The sequence below is a fragment of the Phascolarctos cinereus genome, unplaced genomic scaffold, assembly GCF_003287225.1.
Source record: "Phascolarctos cinereus isolate Bilbo 61053 unplaced genomic scaffold, phaCin_HiC Scaffold_726;HRSCAF=1367, whole genome shotgun sequence".
Lineage (NCBI taxonomy): Eukaryota > Metazoa > Chordata > Mammalia > Diprotodontia > Phascolarctidae > Phascolarctos > Phascolarctos cinereus.
In genome coordinates, this window is record NW_027556098.1 from 126,671,982 (window position 1) to 126,690,566 (window position 18,585).

The 18,585-nt window shown below is 37.3% G+C and overlaps 1 protein-coding gene across 6 annotated transcripts in view; it reads left to right on the plus strand.

Moving 5' to 3' along the window:
* The window catches only part of ARMC8 (armadillo repeat containing 8), a 137,148-nt gene that overhangs the window by 48,562 nt on the left and 70,001 nt on the right, over positions 1 to 18,585 (plus strand). For 4 of the 6 annotated variants that reach the window (XR_002324425.2, XM_020986112.2, XM_020986115.2 and 1 more), the window contains 4 exons: positions 1,296 to 1,438; positions 1,717 to 1,814; positions 12,922 to 13,014; positions 17,459 to 17,539. Coding sequence is in view for 5 of the 6 variants with exons in the window: in XM_020986112.2 (XP_020841771.1) it covers positions 1,296 to 1,438; positions 1,717 to 1,814; positions 12,922 to 13,014; positions 17,459 to 17,539 (415 nt within the window). In the remaining variant the exon portion in view is untranslated. The remainder of the gene's footprint in view (positions 1 to 1,295; positions 1,439 to 1,716; positions 1,815 to 12,921; positions 13,015 to 17,458; positions 17,540 to 18,585) is intronic. The other 2 variants (XM_020986114.2, XM_020986116.2) reach the window with 1 other exon arrangement.

The window sequence follows — 18,585 nt, forward strand, 5'->3', positions numbered from 1 at the left end:
CTAATTTGAATCTTGAAGGAGCAAGTCTTATGTTTTAACTTTCTTAGTCTTTTAGTTTTAGGGTTTTTTTAAATTTATATATATTTATTTTTTTCTGAACTTAAGAACTAAAACAAGCATTTCCGTAACAAAGTAGAATAGGAAAAAAAGAGAATTGCTTATGAAACTGCATTATCTGTTATGTACAACTTGCTTTTCCTCTTAAATATATAATAAAGTTACTACACAACTTTTCCCCTACCCTAGAGATGGCTGCCATTAGATACAAATATGTATATATGTAAAACCATAGTTCTTTCTCTGGATGAAGATAGCATCTTCCTTCATAGGTCCTTTGTAGTTAATTTGAGTATTTATAATGGTCAGAATGACTTGGTTACTCCAAGTTGTTCTTAAAACAATATTGCTGTAACTATATACAACGTTCTCTTGGTTCTGCTTGTTTCACTCTTCATTATTTTGTGCAAGTCTTTCCATGTTTTTCTAAAATCATTGACCTCATTTCATATAGTACAGTAGTTTTCAATCACGATCATATACCACAACTTGTTAACCTTTCCCCATTTGATAGGCATCCCCACAATTTCCACTTCTTTGCCACCACAAAGAGAACTGCTATTAATATTTTAGAATATGTAGGGTTTTTTTCCTTTCTCCCCCATTATCTTGAGAAACAGACCTAATAATGGTATTGCTGGGTGAAAGAGAATAGGCAATTTTATAACTCTTTGGGTATAATTCCAAATTGCTTTCCAAGATAATTGGATTAGTTCACAGTTCCACTAACAGTGAATTAGTGTCCCAATTTTTTTACATCCCCTCCAACATTTGTCACTTTCTCCTTCTATCATTTTAGCCAGTCTGATAGGTTGAGTGTTTTAATATGCATTTCTCTAATCAGTAATAATTTAAAATGGGCATTTTTTTCATATGACTTTACATAGTTTTGATTTCTCCATTGGAAAGCTGCCCATTTATATCCTTTGACCATTCATCAGGGAATGACTTGTTTTCTTATAGATTTGGGAAAGTTCTTTATATATTTGAGATATGAGACCTTTATCTGAGAAATTGTCTATAAAAATTTTTCCCCACTTTTCTGCTTTCCTTCTGATCTTGGCTTCATTGGTTGTATTTGTACACAGACTTTTAATTTAATGTAATTAAAATTATCCATTCTTACACCTCATACTCTCTGTCTCTTGTTTATTCATAAATTGTTCACCTATCTGTAACTATGAGTAATATGTTCCATGTTCTTCAAGTTTTGTCTTTTGATTTAAAATTTTTTTTAGACTTTTATATCTGCTTCAGCAAGAAACTTCAAGCACAGAGCTAAAAACTGAATGTGCCGTAGTGTTGGGAAGTCTTGCTATGGGGACTGAAAACAATGTCAAGTCTCTCCTGGACTGCCATATTATTCCTGCCTTGCTGCAAGGTATATAAAGCTTGAACTTTAATTTTAATGTAGCCTATTTTAGTATATCTTTCTTTCTTTTTTTTTTTTGGTGAGGCAATGGAGTTAAATGACTTGCCCAGGGTCACACAGCTAGTAAGTGTTATGTGTCTGAGGCCGGATTTGAACTCAGGACCTCCTGAATTTAGGACCAGTGCTCAATCCACTGCACCACCTAGCTGCCCCCATATCTTTCTATTTTTAATGCAATAAATTCATCTTAAAACTGTCTGAATAATGTTCCCAATTTTTATTAACAGGATTACTATCACAAGATTTGAAGTTCATTGAAGCTTGCCTTAGATGCCTTCGTACTATTTTTACCAGTCCAGTCACCCCAGAGGAGCTGCTTTATACAGTAAGTTTTATGAAGATGAAAACTTAAGTTCTAGCAGCATAAATTAAGTCACACTTTAGAGGTTTTAAAGTTCTCCATCACTTTGTATAACTAACTTAGTATCTAAGAAGAAAAAGGAGCATTTCCTCATAGCTACACACAATTTCTTGGTCCCAAATATTTGTTGAGCATCTGCTATATACTTTATGCTGCTGGATGCTGTGAGGGGTATTCAGGTTATAATGTCTGTCCTCAAGGAGCTTCTACTATAATCGTAGGAGCTAAAATGTATAGGCACAAAAACCTAACGCAAATCAAGTTATAATTAGGTTTGAATGAGATAGGGAAGTCCTAGGAAGTTCATTTTGCTATGGTCTCAGGAAGACTTTACAGAGAATGTGGAAATAAGCTGGACTTTGAATGGTAATTAAGTCTTAGGAAAAACGGAAGGATATTTTAGGCAATTAAACCACTTTGAACAGTGGCTTAGAAAGAAATGTGCAGTATCTGTTCTCAGGGCAGTGAGTAAATTAATTTTGGTTGAAATGAAGGGTTTATGTAGGAAACTAGTAAGTGCTAAGATCAGAAAGGAAAAGTTATCCAGGTTATAGAGGGTCTTAAACACACGGCTAAGGAATTTGGATCATTAGAAAGGGGAGTAAGTCTGCCTTGAAGTCTTATTTGGAGCCCTCAGAGTCTGAGTGCAGCAGATATGGTAAGCAGGTAGTTTGTTACAGCAGTGACCATAAAGATTAACTAAAAGAGCTTCCAGAAAGAAGACAGGACTGCAGATCTCTATTCAAGCAAATATTACAGGCAAAGAGAATTTTGCATTGACCAGCAGAGTATGCTGCGTTTTTCTTTCTTCTAGTACCAAGTAACATCTGCTTATGTACAAAATGCCCAGTATTTTTAAAAAGTGAAAGGGTTAAAGGAATACAATCTGTCTTCTAGGATATCAGGAATAATGAAATGTTGCAAAGATGAATGGAAGAAATGCTTCAAGGAGGAAATAAGAAAAGGTATATGAAGAGGAAGAAAGAACTTTTTGACAATCTCAGAAAGTTGGGGGGTAGGAGATTGTGACAAAGAAAGAAGGAAAAGAAGAATGGCCTGTCAGTGTTTGGAACTAAGTAATAGATTTGAGGCTCTTTCTGTAGAGGGGGACATCAGACTATATACTAGGGATGATACATCTCCTTGAGCTTCAGTCCATAAGTATTAGGAAGTGAGAGAAAATTCAGGAAGACTTGGAGAAAAAAGACACAAGTAGCTGTGGTTGATTACTTCCTGATGAGGGCTATTTGTCAAATTGAGTTAAACAGTGGAATGTTTTACTATCTCATGTATACTACCTATTTCCAGTGATTCCCAAAGGGAAAAAAGGATACTATCAAAAAGAATCTGGAAAATGTTGATAAAAATCATGAAGTTCTGAGAAAAAACAGAATACTTTATGAATATAAATGATATTTTCATTATTAATGCTGATTGAGCATAGGAGAGTCAAAAGAAAAAGGCTGATTTAGGAAATTAATAACAGATTGTGTCTTACAACAGGATTTGAATTTCTATACTATCGCTTAACAACATAGGAATGGTGGCCAGGGATAGAGTGTATTTAGCAGTCTGATAAAAACATTTATCTAGAGGCTTAAAAATCTAATCAAGAGGGATCACATACATACATCAAGTCTGTTGCCATAGAGCATATCACATCAAAGATGAGAAGAATAGCAGAAGAGAGAACTAGTAGTTTACAGAAGAAAGTATGCAAGATTAGAGTCATCAGTAAAGCCCATGGATTCAGATGTCATTTTATATATTCACAAAGTATATGTAATTAAAAAGAACAAACCAGAGGTCCTAATGTGGAAAAGAACTTGACCTCACAAATATCAGAGACTTGGTTGAATAAGATTTGTAACTGGTCTATTACTCTGAAAAGGTAAACCTCATTGAAAATAAACAGAGTAAGTTAAAAAGCAAAGGGGTGTGAAGTAACATTTCTTTGACTAGTCTTTTTTTTTTTAAACAAGACATACTCACGTGGAGATCAGGAACCCAAAACAGGAAAACATGGAGAATATTTGGGTGAGAATCAGAGGAAGGAAAAACAAATGATATTATCTTTGTGTGCTACTCTTTGACCAAAATGAGCAATTTGGGAAACAGATCACAAATGTAGTTTGGAAGCCTGGCATTTTAGTGACAGGGGATTTCAACTACCTGAATATGTGCTGGAACTTTCTCTTTTTACCAGAAGCAAAGCAACTGACAAATTACAAGCCTGATGATAATTTCTTCCTTCAAAAGGTAGAATAGGTAATAAGTTATTTTGGACTGAGTCTGACCATCAAGGAGGAACTAATGGCTAAGGTAGAAATGATAGGAACCCTAAGAACAAGCTATTGAAGAAAGGAAAGGTTAGTGTAGTCTGGCATAAATCTTAGATTTTAGAAAAGATTTCAAAAGGTTCAGAGAAAAAATAACTAGGACTGTAAGATTTTGCAGAGGAAGCTAGTCCAAAAGGTAGAAAGCTCTCAAGAATGAAATTTTGAAAACAGAAACAGAAATAATTCTGAGAAGGATAAAAAGGGAGAGCAACTTAAGGAGATCAGGATGGTTATACAGTGCATTTAAGCCAAATTAGATTTTAAATAATAAAGAATGAACTGTGAGCTATTTTAACAGATGCTCAAACACCCAAATCACAGAAATGTAATCAAGACAACCTTAAAATACCACCTTACATTCACTATAACATCAAATATAGCCACCCCCCCAAAAAAAAAGAAAGTATAAAATTGTTAGCAGGTCTGTAGAAATATGTTGAGTGGAATTGTAGCATCTAATATGTAAGAGTCTTTTTTTTTGTTTGTTTTTGGCGGGGCAGTTGGGTTTAAGTGACTTGCCCAGAGTCACACAACTAGCAAGTGTTATGTATCTGAGGCCAGATTTGAACTCAGGTACTCCTGACTCCAGGGCTGGTGCTCTTTCCACTGCGCCACCTAGCTGCCTAATATGTAAGACTCAGTGCATATATAGACTAATACAAATATTTCGAAGAGCAATATGGCCATGTGTACTGCAAGAATCATAAAACTGATTAATAACCTTTGACTTAATTCTATTGCTTTTCATAGAAGAGAGAAGAGACCTATTTGTTTAATATATTTATAACTTGTACTTATCATAGCAAAACACCAGACATGACCTGTATATCTTATTGGAGAATGATCAAATAAGTTATCATAGATTAATGTAAAAGAACATTATGGGATTATAGAAATTACAGATATGAGGCATACAAAGACAGAAGGACTTAGTGAGATAATGCAAAGTAAAATCAACAAAACCAGAACTCTATACATATTAACCAGAACTAAAGTTAAAAAAATTAAAAATATAGTTGTCAGAAACTTCGGGCAAATTAGAAAAAGGGATGCAAAACAAATGTGTTTTTTAGTTTTTTGTGGATTCATTGGTTCTACTCTGCTAAATGGTAATGCAGCAAATATGCTCTGTGTTTAGCCTCCCAGAGCAGGTTTAACTAGATCGTGTTCTCCCAACTGTTAGTAGGTATCTCTTCTCTAATGCCTTTCCTTGAGCCCCCATCAGTTGTGTTCCCCGATGCTAGGTGGTTAGTGAGTAGTATCTTAGCTACACTTAACAACTTAACATCAATTAGCTTTTAAAAGGGGATATTTATTTCTTTTTTTTTTCTTTTTGGTGAGGCACTCGGGGACTTGCCCAGGGTCACACAGCTAGTAAGTGTTATATGTCTGAGACCAGATTTGAACTCTGGTCCTTTTGACTCCAAGGCTGAAGCTCTATCCACTACACCACCTAGCTGCCACTTGGGTATATTTATTTTTGAGGAGAAGACCAAAGGTATAAACATTTCCCCCTAATTCCTTGGTCACACATTGTCCCCTATCCCACCTCAGTTTCTGGTAAGAATAGGTTCAAACCTAGCCTAGTCCTTAAAAAGCATTGCCCTCATCAAACTCATGTTACTTATTGCATTGCTTCCAGATGGGTCCTACTGTTGGGCTAGGTCCCAAAAGTCATTCATTACTTCTCAGTGCATCAATACTGAGCTGGCTGCAAAATTTAGAATATAGGATGCTGGAATGTCTAGATGCCTGGATGCTCACTCTCCTGACATTTCAAAACTCACAAAATCAGCCTCCAATCACTTTAACCAAAATGGAAAAGATTAAATGGTGAGGCAACAGGACCAAAGCTCATTATGATGGGACCACATGTCAGCCTAAGTAGGGACAATGCTCAGACTACCTTTACAGTCTCTTATTGGCTGCCATTCATGAAGGGGTCAAATAAAGAGTGATTAACAAAAAATAAAACAACCAGAGAGAAAAATGACCAAGTCTCTAGTTGCCAGTGACCTGTTGAAGACAACTGCAGTCCTAGTTATCCAGCCAATCCAAAAAGCTTCTCTTAATCTAACCGTGTGCTTAGCAGAACAGAACTAGTTATAGAACATGTATGCCTGCACAAATTTCTCAAAGATACTTCCATTACATATCATCATCACTGCCCTAGAAACAGGCTGTCTAGCCCCTTCCACTAAGAAATTAGTTTCAACCAAGCATAGATATACTCTTCGTTTGCATCAGTCCCCATTACACTATAATCTTTTAATTTAAAAATCTTATATTTTTATTCCCTATTGCATACTTTTTTTGATTAATAATGTTCATCAGCTATAAATTTATATTTAAAATTGTTTTAAAAACATGTATACAAGGTGGAAACTAGGGTAAGTCATCGAGGATGAGTACAAAGAGTAGCATATTCCTGTAAAGCAGTGTCAAGAGAAGTAAAGTCCAGAAGGAACTGAGTCTGACAATGCTGAGGACCACAAAAATAATTTTTAAAAGCCATATTGGTGGCAGAGATGCAGAGTGGTTAGAGAACTTGACTCAGAATCAAGAAAATGGGGCTTAATTCCTGACTCTCAGACTACCTGAGTGATCCTTGTCAAGTATTTAATCTCCAAGTGTCTTGGGCAACTCTTTAAGAAACTAAGGTGTAGAGAAAGTCCTGATCTGCTTTGGAAGAGGAATTTTCTCTTCAGGAGCAGTTGACAGTGATGAAATTACAGTTCTGGTTTGGTTTGTTTTTTTTTTTTAATGAGGTCAAGAGAGTAAAAGAAAGGTAGCACTACTTGAGTTGGATTGGATGATAAGGAGAATGATCTTTGGATTGGGAAAGATAGAACAAAAAATGGTACATAAGGATTTTAAATTGAAGATAAATTAGATGTTAAAAGAATATCTAAATGCTATCAATTAGTTTAGGTCCCCACATTCACAGGAACATGTTAAGCTTTTGAAAAGAGTTGGTATGTGTTATTACTCAGCTACTGCTAGAGATCTTTGAAAGACCATTCAGAAAGGGAGAGGGCTGCAATACTACAGAAGAACAAGTGGCTTGATTTTTCTTTTTTTTAAGATTCATTAGTTTATTTATTTTTAGTTTTCATATTCACTTCCACAAGATTTTGTGTTCCAGATTTTCTCCTCATCTTGTCCCTCTCCCAACCCTAGACAGTGTGCATTCTGAATACCCTTTCCTCTAATGTGCCTTCCTTTCTATCTCCCCCCCCTTCTCTCAGTATAGGTTTCTATACCCCATTGCCTGTATATCTTATTTCCCAGCTGCATGTGAAAACAATTTTTTTTTAACATTTGTTTTTAGAACTTTGGGTTTGAAATTTTCTCCCGTCTTCCCTCCCCACCCACCTTCATTGAGAGTGCAAGTAACTCCATACAGGTTATACTTGTGTAGTCATGCAGAACACTTCCATAGTAGTTATGCTGTGGAAAACTAACTATGTTTCCCTTCATGCCATCTCACACCCCCATTTATTCTATTCTCTCTTTTGACCCTGTCCCTCCTCAGAAGTGCTTGCTTCTGATTACCCTCCCCCAACCCTTTCCCCCCATTTTCCTGTAGGGTAAAATAGCTTTCCATACCCAATTGAGTTTGTATGTTATTCCCTCCTTAAGCCAAGTCTGATGAGAATAAGATTCACTCATTCCCTCTCACCTTCCCCCACTTCCCCTCCACTGTAAAAGCCTTTTCTTGTCTGTTTTATGTGAGATAACCCCATTTTACCTCTCCCTTTCGCCTTCTCCCAGTATAATCCTTTCTCACCTCTTAATTTTATTCTCTAGATATCACCCCTTTATCTTCAACTCTCCTTGTGCCCTATATCTATACATGTAATTTTTTTTTTCTCTCCAACTACCCTAATACTGACAAAGGTCTCATGAGTTACCAATATCATCTTTCCATATAGGAATATAAACAGTTCAACCTTAATAAGTCCCTTATGATTTCTCTTTCCTGTTTACTTCTTCATGTTTCTCTTGAGTCTTATATTTGAAAGTCAAATTTTCTATTCAGCTCTGATCTTTTCATCAAGAATGCTTGAAAGTCCTCTATTTCACTGAATGTCCATTTTTTTCCCTTGAAGGATTATACTCAGTTTTTCTGGGTAGCTGATTTCTTGGCTGTAATCCTATTTCCTTTGCCCTCCGAAATATCATATTCCAAGCCCTGTAGTCCCTTAATGTAGAAACTGCTAAATCTTGTGTTATCCTGATTGTGTTTCCACAGTACTTGAATTGTTTCGTTCTGGCTGCTTGCAATATTTTCTCCTTGACCTGGGAACTCTGGAATTTGGCTACGATATTCCTAGGAGTTTTCCTTTGAGGATCTCTTTCAGGAGGTGATCAGTGGATTCTTTCAGTTTCCATTTTACCCACTGGTTCTAGAATATCAGGGCAGTTTTCCTTGATAATTTCTTGAAAGATGATGTCTAGGCTCTTTTTTTGATCATGGCTTTCAGATAGTCCAATAATTTTAAAATTATCTCTCCTGGATCTATTTTCCAGGTCATTTGTTTTCCCAGCAAGCTATTTCTCATCATCTTCTATTTTTTCATTCTTTGGTTTTGTTTTACAATGACTTGATTTCCCATAAAGTCACTAGTTTCCAATTGCTTCATTCTAATTTTTAAGGAAGTATTTTCTTCAGTAAGCTTTTGGAATTCCTTTTCCATTTGGCCAGTTTTGCTTTTTAAGGCATTCTTCTCCTCACTGGCTTTTTGGACCTCTTTTGCCGTTTGGGTTAGGCTATTTTTTAAGGTGTTATTGTCTTCAGTATTTTTTGGGGTGTCCTTTAGCAAGCTGTTGACTTGTTTTTCATGATTTTCTTGCATCACTCTCATTTCTTTTCCCAGTTTTCCCTCTACTTCTCATACTTGCTTCTCAAAATCATTTTTGAGCTCTTCCATGGCCTAGGACTGTTTCATATTTTTCTTGGAGGCTTCGGATGTAGGACCTTTGACTTTGTTGTCTTCTTCTGGTTGTATGTTTTGATCTTCTTTGTCACCAAAGAAAGATTCTATGGTCTGACATTTTTTTGGTCAGTTTGCTCATGATCCCAGCCAATTACTTTGAGGTTAAAACTCTTTCTTAAGGTAAGGGTCTGCTTCCAGTGTGGAGAATTTGCTGTCCCAAACTTGAAGGGTTTTGTGCAGCCGTTTTCAGAGATATTTCTAGGGACCTGTAAGTTTTCAGTTCTTCCAAGGTGGTATGATCAAGCGCGAGGTGTTCACTCCTTTCCTGGCCTGTGCTCTGGTCTGTTAGTGACCACAAGCACTCTTTTCTGCCTTGGAACTATGATGAAGATTCCCTCTCCACTGACACCACAAGCTCCACCATGCCAGCACTCCTCTTCACCCCAGGATCACCACCCAGAACTGTGACGCAGATCCAAGCACAGGCGAATCAAGAGAATCCTGCCTTGGCACCAGTACAGACATCCCTGCAATCCCCCTCTGATCAGCCACTCAGTTCCCCCTCAGTCTGTGGGCCAGAAGCTCCAGAAGCAGCTGCCATGTCAGGACTGGGGGTGGAACCCAGCTTTTCTCTCACTGCTGACCTTCCTATTGACCTTCTAAGTTTTCCTTGGCATTTGTATGTTGAGAAGTCTGCAAACTGCCACAGTGGCCTGTGATTCAGACCTGTGAGGCTTGCTTCAGGTTCGCTGAGGCCTTGTATTTGTTTGCACGCCCATGCTGAACTGCATTTGTCTCCCATCCCATCTCAATAGACCTTTCTAATCAACCATCCAGGTTGTCTTGGGCTAGAAATTTGTTTCACTCTGTCTTTTAGTGGGTTCTACTACTTTAGAATTTGTTTATAACCATTTTTTACAGGTATTTGGAGGGGTTTGGGGGAGAGCTCAAGCAAGTCACTGCTTTTACTCCACCATCTTGGCTCCGCCCCCAGAAAGGCAAGTGGCCTGATTTTTTAAAAAAGAAGGGAGAGTTGAGTCTGCAAACTATGTCAGAGAGCTTGATTCCTCTTCTGATAAAATTCTAGAATATCTTATTAAAAAAATTAGTTTGTGCTTCTTTAGAGGGGATACCTTATGTCTTCACAAAACATGAAGTAATCTAACCAAACTAACCTTGTTTCCTTTTTTTCTGAAATGTTAATACAGTGGTAGATCAGAGGAATATGGAGTCATAGTATTCTTAAATATGTGTGACAAAAGCTCTCATGCTGTCCTTTTGGATAAGATAGGTAGATATGGACTAAGTGAACTGGTTTTGAATGACTGCCAAAAGATTAGTCTTTCAATTTGAACTTGAAAGAAAGTCTCTAGTGTAGTACCTGAGAGTACCTATCTATAGTGGCAACTGGGGTGTACGAGGTGTTCAGGGAGTACTAGCATCTCTGGTATAAGGGCTTGTCAAGTCCTTTTATCCACCTTTGGTGTCCACCTATCACCCCACTCTCACTTGTGCCTCCAAGAAGTTGTAGCATGGGTCGTGGCCATAGCCCAGGAGAACCACCTCATTACACAGGCTAAAACCAGGTTAAGGGTAACTGACAGGCTCAAACCTATTAGTTAGTTAGGGGGATGTCTACCCCAAGAATGTGAAGACTTCCGTCGGTGGAATGGACAGATGAGAACAGTTTATTCCAATGGCTATGAAGGCAGCAAAAGCAGGTACTGTGGAGCGCTTAGAGCTTGGTCAGACATCTAAGGTCATCCCCTACATCCCAGGCCCTCATCTTGACTTTTATCTTGCCACTGGACTCAGATGACTCTGGAGGAGAGAATGAGGGTAATGACTTTGTGCAACCCTGCCTCACTTAAATCCAGTTTATGAGCAAATCAGCATATCACCCATGATGTCATTAGTCCTGATCCATATCTGGCCACTGGACCCAGATGGCTCCAGAGGAGAAAGTGAGGCTAGTGACTTTGCACAGTCCTTCTTCACTTAAATCCAATTTACTTGCATGTCTTGGCATCACCTTCCTGATGTCATGGTCCTGTTTGAGAATGAAGGACAAACAGCAGCAGCAACAACCTCATTGACAATAATGTCAACTGCAGCATAGCATTAAGACTTTTGTTAAGCAGGTTTAGGCCTTGAATTTGGTAATTAAGACATTATTTGTGACCTTTGAGAGAACAGTTTGAGTGGAAACAAACGCTAAGTTACAGGAGTTAAGAAGAAAGTGGGAGATAAGCAAGTTGGAAGCATTACGTATAAATAACGTTCTCAAGTATGCCTGTGCCTTTCTAAGCTGAGCTCATCATATGGAAATGCTTGTTTTGTTCTGTGAATTGAAAATAAAATAAATTTGTTATTAAAAATAAGTTTGTCTGTGAAGGGAGAGATTTATGAGGCCCTTGACTAATTTTTTTTCCTACTACTGATCAAAAAGTTTTCTCATTCCTGTGTTAAACCATGAGTGACAATGAACCTCAGTAGTCTATATATTTATGAGTCTTTTGTCAAAGGAGTTTTCTTGGCATAGTAGGTATGGACTTTTTTCAGCCAGTTACAAGAGACCAGACAGATGTTTGGATCAGAGAGGATCTTAGTGTTACAAAGAAGCAAAACAACCACCAAGCTATAATGTAGTAGAAATAATCTAATAATATTTGAGAATGAAGAAAAAATAGTTTTATACTTCAGCTATCATCTCTCCTTATCTGTCCATCCTCCTATGATTAATTCACATTCTAACAAGTTGAGGCGAGTAGAGTCCAAACACTGGAATTTTATAACCTCTGCTACTTTTGTAACCTGCTCTGTCATTATAAAATTGACAGTATTTACTGAATAATTATAGAAAATAAGAATTTCAGGTAAATGTTTTATTTTTACACTATGGTTTCTTTGAATCTTATGTAATATAAGAAATCTTTGTTAACATTAAGGTGTTGTTATATTTTCATAGTGGATTTTTGCCAGTAATCCTTTTCAAATTGTTCTGTTTATTTATCAAGCCTGAGTAGTTTACAAGAGATAAACTCAGAGCTTCTTTTTAGTTATTGTTTCCAAGGACAGACATTGAAGGTTCTATTGTTGCTTTTTGCCATGAGTGTTTCAGTGTTAGTGAACATTTATCAAACACCTACTATGTGCCAGGCACATAGTGCTAAGCGCTGGGGAGAGAGGAAAAAAAAAAGCAAAAGATAATCCCTGCCCTCAAAGGGCTAACTGGGGAGACAACAGTCAAGCAAGTATGTAAAAACTATATACAGGGAGAAATAGAAATAATGAAAAGAAGGAAGGTAAGTAGAATTAAGAGAGGGGTTGGGAAAGGCTTCCTCTAGAAAATGAAATTTTAGTTTGAGCAAAGGAAGCCGGGAAAGTCAGTAAGTATGGTTGAGGAGGGTGAGCATTCCAGGCATGGGGACAATCAAGAAAAATTCCCAGAGCCAAAAGATGGAGTGTCTTGTTCATGGAACAACAAGGAGGCCAATGTCACTGGATTGAAGATTGTGTGTTAGGAGTGGACATGTAAAAGGGGGCTGAGTTATGAAGGGCTTTGAATTTTGAATAGAGGATTTTGTATTTGCTCCTGGAGGCAATAGGGAACCACTGGAATTTATTGTCCTATTTTACTTTTGATTTTCTGGCTTACTCCCTGGAGGAGGCATAAACTGAAATGTTGGATATTAAGTAGTTTATGCTAACATCATTTTAAAGTTTATTTTCACTGATTAATAGAGCTTAAACTTTCTGTTGTTAATATTTTCCTTTTCAACTTAATTCCAGGATGCTACAGTTATTCCCCACCTTATGGCACTACTCGGTAGATCTCGTTATACGCAAGAATACATTTGTCAGATCTTCTCTCATTGCTGCAAAGTAAGGATGTAGAATAAATGTTTTCTATAATGCAAAGTTTTGTGTTCCTAAAGGAAATTATTTTTCTTCAGTATTTTTGAGATTTGTGAATAGAACTAATAGATATGGCAAGTTTGAGCTTTTGCTTTCAGTTTAATATGAAATAATTTTTTCGTGGGATCATACCTGTGATTTCATAGTGTAGGGAAGTCTCAAAGCAAATCTGCACCTGATCTCTACCTTAGAGCAGCCCTGAGAGATGAAATGACCTGGCTAGGGTCACACAGTCACATGGGTGTCAGAGGAGGGGCTTCACCCAGGTCTTCTTGATTCCCAAGCCATCTCTCTATTTAATGTGTGACAGTTACTCCATGAGATAAATTATTATTATTATTTATTTACTGTAGAGATAGGGACTGGACCTCTGATTTTCTTGGTAAAGGTAATCTCTGGAGAGGCAACTTCTGTTAATGCTGAGCAGCAACTTTTCTGTGATTCGTTGTCTTCTGAGAGTTATTTCAAGAGGTTAAGGAACTTGCTCAGGGTTACACAGCCAGTATTTCTCAGAAGTAGGACTTGAATCCAGGTCCTGTTGGCTTTGGGGCCAGACATCTCTCAGCTATGCTATGCTGCCCCTTTATTTAGTAGAAACAATTTCATTTGTAAAGAAATTTGAAAGTTATATTATACCTCTTAGTTATTATGGGAAGAAGTTTCTCTGCTAATGAAAATTATTCAGTTAAAAGCACTAAGACTTCTAGGTTCTTCTTTGCCAAACATAAAGTTTTAGTATATGTGTGTGTGTGTGTGTGTGTGTGTGTGTGTGTGTGTATGTGATTATCAGATTTATACTTGGGGACTACCTCTGTCTTATTAATGGGCAAGGCTAATAGATGTAAGAAAATAGTCTGGTTTCCTGAATGTCAGTAATGTGGAGATAATTATGGCAGGAATTTAAGGAGATTGTTCAAATGTAAATATAGTTCACCTTTTATCAAAGGGAAGATGAGTGATTTGGAGTGCGGAAATATGACTTATGTTAAATTGAAACTACGTGGCCTTTTAAGTAATCATCTAAATTTGAATTTAGCAAGTCACATTTATAGAGAGACTGTCCCTTTCCAAAAATGCTTTACATTAATCAACAAGCACTTATTAAGCAGGCATTATACTAAGTGCTGGTGATATAAGAAAAAAAAAGATAATCCTTACTATCATACACACACACACACACACAGAGTAGTTGAATACAGGGTAGTTTGGGACGTTTGCCATGGAAAGACGTCTTGTAGGACATAGTGCTTGGGCTTCATGTTAAAGCAAGAGAAGGAACTCTGAGGTGCAGGTGAAGAGGGAGCCCATCCCAGGCATGGATCTAGTTGATGCGAAGAGATGGAGGATGGAGGGTCATGAGTGAAAAACCAAGAGACCAGTTGAATTGCAAAGGGAGAGATGAGAAGTAATGGCCAAGGAGGTTGGAAAAGTAGGTTGAAAAACAGCCCTTGAATAGGGTCTTCTCAAAGAACTGTGCTATGATCATCATGAAATGATGAAAATCTTAGATACCAAATGACCTGCACAGAACTTATTGCTGTGATAGAATGGTTGTGTAATTCAGAGAAAGAAAATTAAGATGTTAATTTAAAACAATTGTCATATTTGTAATGGGTTTTGTTTTTCTTGCCTTCTCAGTGGGGTGTGTAGGGTAGAGAGAATAGAGAGAATTTGGAACTGAAAGTAATATAAAATTGAATTTAAAACAAGAAAAGAAAATTTCTTTTTTTTAATTGTATATGTCTTTAAGAAACTCCAGTTACTTTTTTGGCTTACATGTTTTAGAGTAGCATAGTTTTTATTATTTTACCTTTATACTAGGTAAATTACTCTGGTCTTCCTATTTTGTAGTACAATAACTACCCACTTCCTCTTACTCTCACTTTCTTGTCCCTAGTTTTCAAACTTCCTGATTTGCCATTTATGTCTTTAAGATGTAAAGGATATCAGGCTTGATGACACACACATCTGTGATCCGCTGCTATCAGAGGAGAATGAAGCTGAGTTCAAAAGCTTTGAGCTCAATAGAGCTAAAGACTGCACTGTGTGGCACCAATAGGACAAGCCTCCGGGGTGAGGGACCCCCAGACTGCCTAAGGAGAAGTGATTCAGCTTATGTTGGAAATGGAGCAAGTCATAGCTTCCATGTGGGTCAGCTGCAGGGTCATTTTCATAAATGGTTGCTGTTCTTCTAGCCTGGGGGAGATAGGGAGACCTAGTCTTTGCCCCTCCCCCCAAAAAAAGAAATGAAAAAAGAGAAAAAGAAGTGGGGGTGGGATGAGGTAATGCTGTTCTCAGAAACCTTGTAGGTTCATCATAGGTGTTCTTTGAAACTAAAAAATATGGTGTAAAAGAATGTGTTGAATTTTAGAGAAACTATTTAAAAGCATATGAAATTTTCTTGCCAATAATTAAAGTAAAATTTGGTTGTTATAGTAGTCACCCTCACAAATACTCATCTTGATGTTACAGACTATAGAGTGTTAAGACTAGAAGGAATCTGATCTAATCACCTTATTTTACTAATGGGGAAACTGAATCCCAAAGATATCTTACAGATAGCAATAGAGCCAGGATTTAAATCCAGTTCCCCTGACTTCAAGAACAATAGTTTTGCCATTTTAGTTCTTAAAATACTATATAAATGCTATCTCTTATTATTATTGATACTAAACTATACTTCATCCCTTTAAATCAGTCTGATATATGGTAGAAGGAAATTTGAATACCAGTGAGGCAAATCATTTTGCCAAGTAGCAGGGAAAATCAGACTTGAGACCTTTTGTTAGGGTTTTTCAATGATTTACTCAGGGATCCCAAAAAGTGGCTTAACCTTGTATGTTGCATTCCACTCATATGAAAAATAGGAGACTCTCACTCTTGTCGTGGCTATGATTGAGTTTTAATAAAGTAATCTAATGGAAGAGGAGCACAGCCATGTCATATTTTTAAAAATTTATTTAGCTGTTAGTTTCTATCTCTCCTTAGCCCAATCTTTGGTGAATCTCTTAAAAATAAACAGAATTCAATGATTTAAAAGAAAGCAATTTCATTCTTCTACGCTTTCCCCATTCATGTTTCTCCTCTGAGAGCAGTAATAACAAAAAAAAAAAAACAATGAAAGAGAAAAGCCAAACACATATTTTGCTTTTTACCTCTGAACTGGTTACAGTCTATAGTAATATTTCCTACCAGCAAATTGTACAGATAATATTAATGAGTTAAAAAAAAACTGGGATCTGGGTATTTTAGAACTCCCAGAATCTATTTATTCCTTATTTTGAGGTGGATGTTACTTAACTTCCAAACTCATTAAGGGAAAGGGAAAGGAATAAGCATTTAAATAGCACCTACTGTGTCCCTTACTGCTTTTCAAATACTATCTCATTTGAGACCCACTACAACCCTGGGAGGTCCCATTTTACAGTTGAGGAAAGTGAGGCAAACTGAGGCTAAGTGACTTCCCCAGGGTCACTACAGCTAGTCTGTGTCTAAGTTCACATTTGAACTCAGGTCTTCCTGATTCCAGGCCCCACCTTCTCTACACTGTACTACATAATTAGTTGAGCATCATTTAAAGAAACCAAGCTGCCATTTTTCCTGCTCCTAGCCTTTGTGGGTCCATAATGAAGGACATACACAGGAAATGCAGCAGTGCTAGAAGGTATTAGAAAAACTAGACTGTGCCTGACAAAGCAGGTTTCATGCTTCCTTGTGTTTCCCACAAGGAGGCCCGCTACAGTCATCCAGACTGAACCGGCCTCTAATCTGTGGGTTGCCAGAGCTGAGCCAAGCAGGATAGAGACAGGAGAGTCAGGAATCAAGCAGAAGTTTAATTTCAAAGTGAGGGAAATGGCTTGCAAGCCAGGAGGCAGATTAGACACATGTGCCTGACAGGGCCCCACCCCTAGTGGGAGGACCTGCTTTAGTGTAGGCAGTTCTCAATATTCTAGTGGCTATACAGTGAACTGTAGCCCTGACAATTAGGGGTAACAGCAGTAATGTGACAAGTTTGATTCATAGCAGAGCTTTATGACCAGAACTTGTCAGTGCTTGTTGGAGCTCAGGGAACACCTGGTGTTGGTCAAAGCAATACAATAATTATGCGATTTTACCAGAGGGTGAGATCATCTAAAGTGTAAGGGAGCTCAAGGGATTGTTGTTATACCAAGCTCAAGGCACAGCCTGCTTGCTGGGTCTTAGCTCTGGAAAACAGGGTGTCTCCAAATATCTTGACAACTGTAAAGGCTAGGCATGACTTTTGCAAAAGGTGCTGAGCTTGCATACAATAGTAATGAAAGTATCAGTTCAAGTGAAAAGTATCTATGTTGTGAGAAGCCTTCTTAAACAGAGTTTCATTTTAGCAGATTGCTTCATCAGGCCTGCACAAATATATTCTCTTTTCTTACAGGCACCAGATCATCAAACAATTTTATTTAACCATGGAGCAGTACAGAATATAGCTCATCTGCTAACTTCAGTGTCATACAAAGTAAGATATTAAACTTATAGCAGCCCATTGGTTTTGTTTGTTTTTTGCTTGATTTTTATTTCTTAAGCCCCTTTTCAAGAAGAGCCATACTTTATTGCATTTGTAATGTTTGCAATCAGGAAAAAGTGACCTTGTGAAGAAAATATTCATGGGTATTTTATTATCTATAAAAAGCTTTTCTTCTGACATTTTTAACAGCTGCAAAGTGCTTTCACTTTGTGGTAGGCAGGAAGTTGGTTTTGGTTTTTATCTGTTTTTATCAACAGTGTTTCAAGTCTTTTCCTGGCCCAATGGCAATGAAAACTACTAACTGTCCTTTAGAGAAGTATCTTGAAGTATATGCTGCTTCTGAAAAAATGATGTGTCATTTCTGGAAGTACATTGGATTGGAAGTTTCTGAAAACTATTTTCATTTATTCACATAACTCTATAGTCTAACATGATGCATTTTGATATGAACATTTAAGATGTGTTATACTATTTCTGAGAAACTACACTGTAGGTCAAGTAGTCATCAGTGTTTAAGCTATTTAGTCTTTTTTTTTCCAGTCTTTCCTTTAAAAAGATAAGTAGGTGAGCAATAAATTAGCCCTTTGAAATACATTTTTAAATTAAATCTTGATAATGTCAGCTTGTTTCCCAACTGTGTTATACTAGTAAACCAAGAATATATGCTTATTTGTTTCATAGTAGATCCTGATTTTTTTTTTATGAGAGATGCTTCAGAGGAGGTTGTCAGTCATCCTAACAGGCCACCTTATCGTTCCTAACCAGAATCTGCTTGTTCCCATATTTTACCACCTGTTTTCAGGTGGTGTCCATAGTTTTGGTTCTGTCACCTGCTAGGAACATTTAACCCAAGGTGATTGTGCCACGTTGGGATTAGGCCAGGCTAGGACTGCTAAATAGAAAAGCTACCTCTGCTCCATGTCCTTCAACTGTGGATTGGGGAGGCAGGTCTTTCCATTGCATCCAGCTAGTTCTACTGATCTGGACCTTGTTTCTCTTTTGAGAAATGGGTTCATGAATTATAGGAGGAATACAGA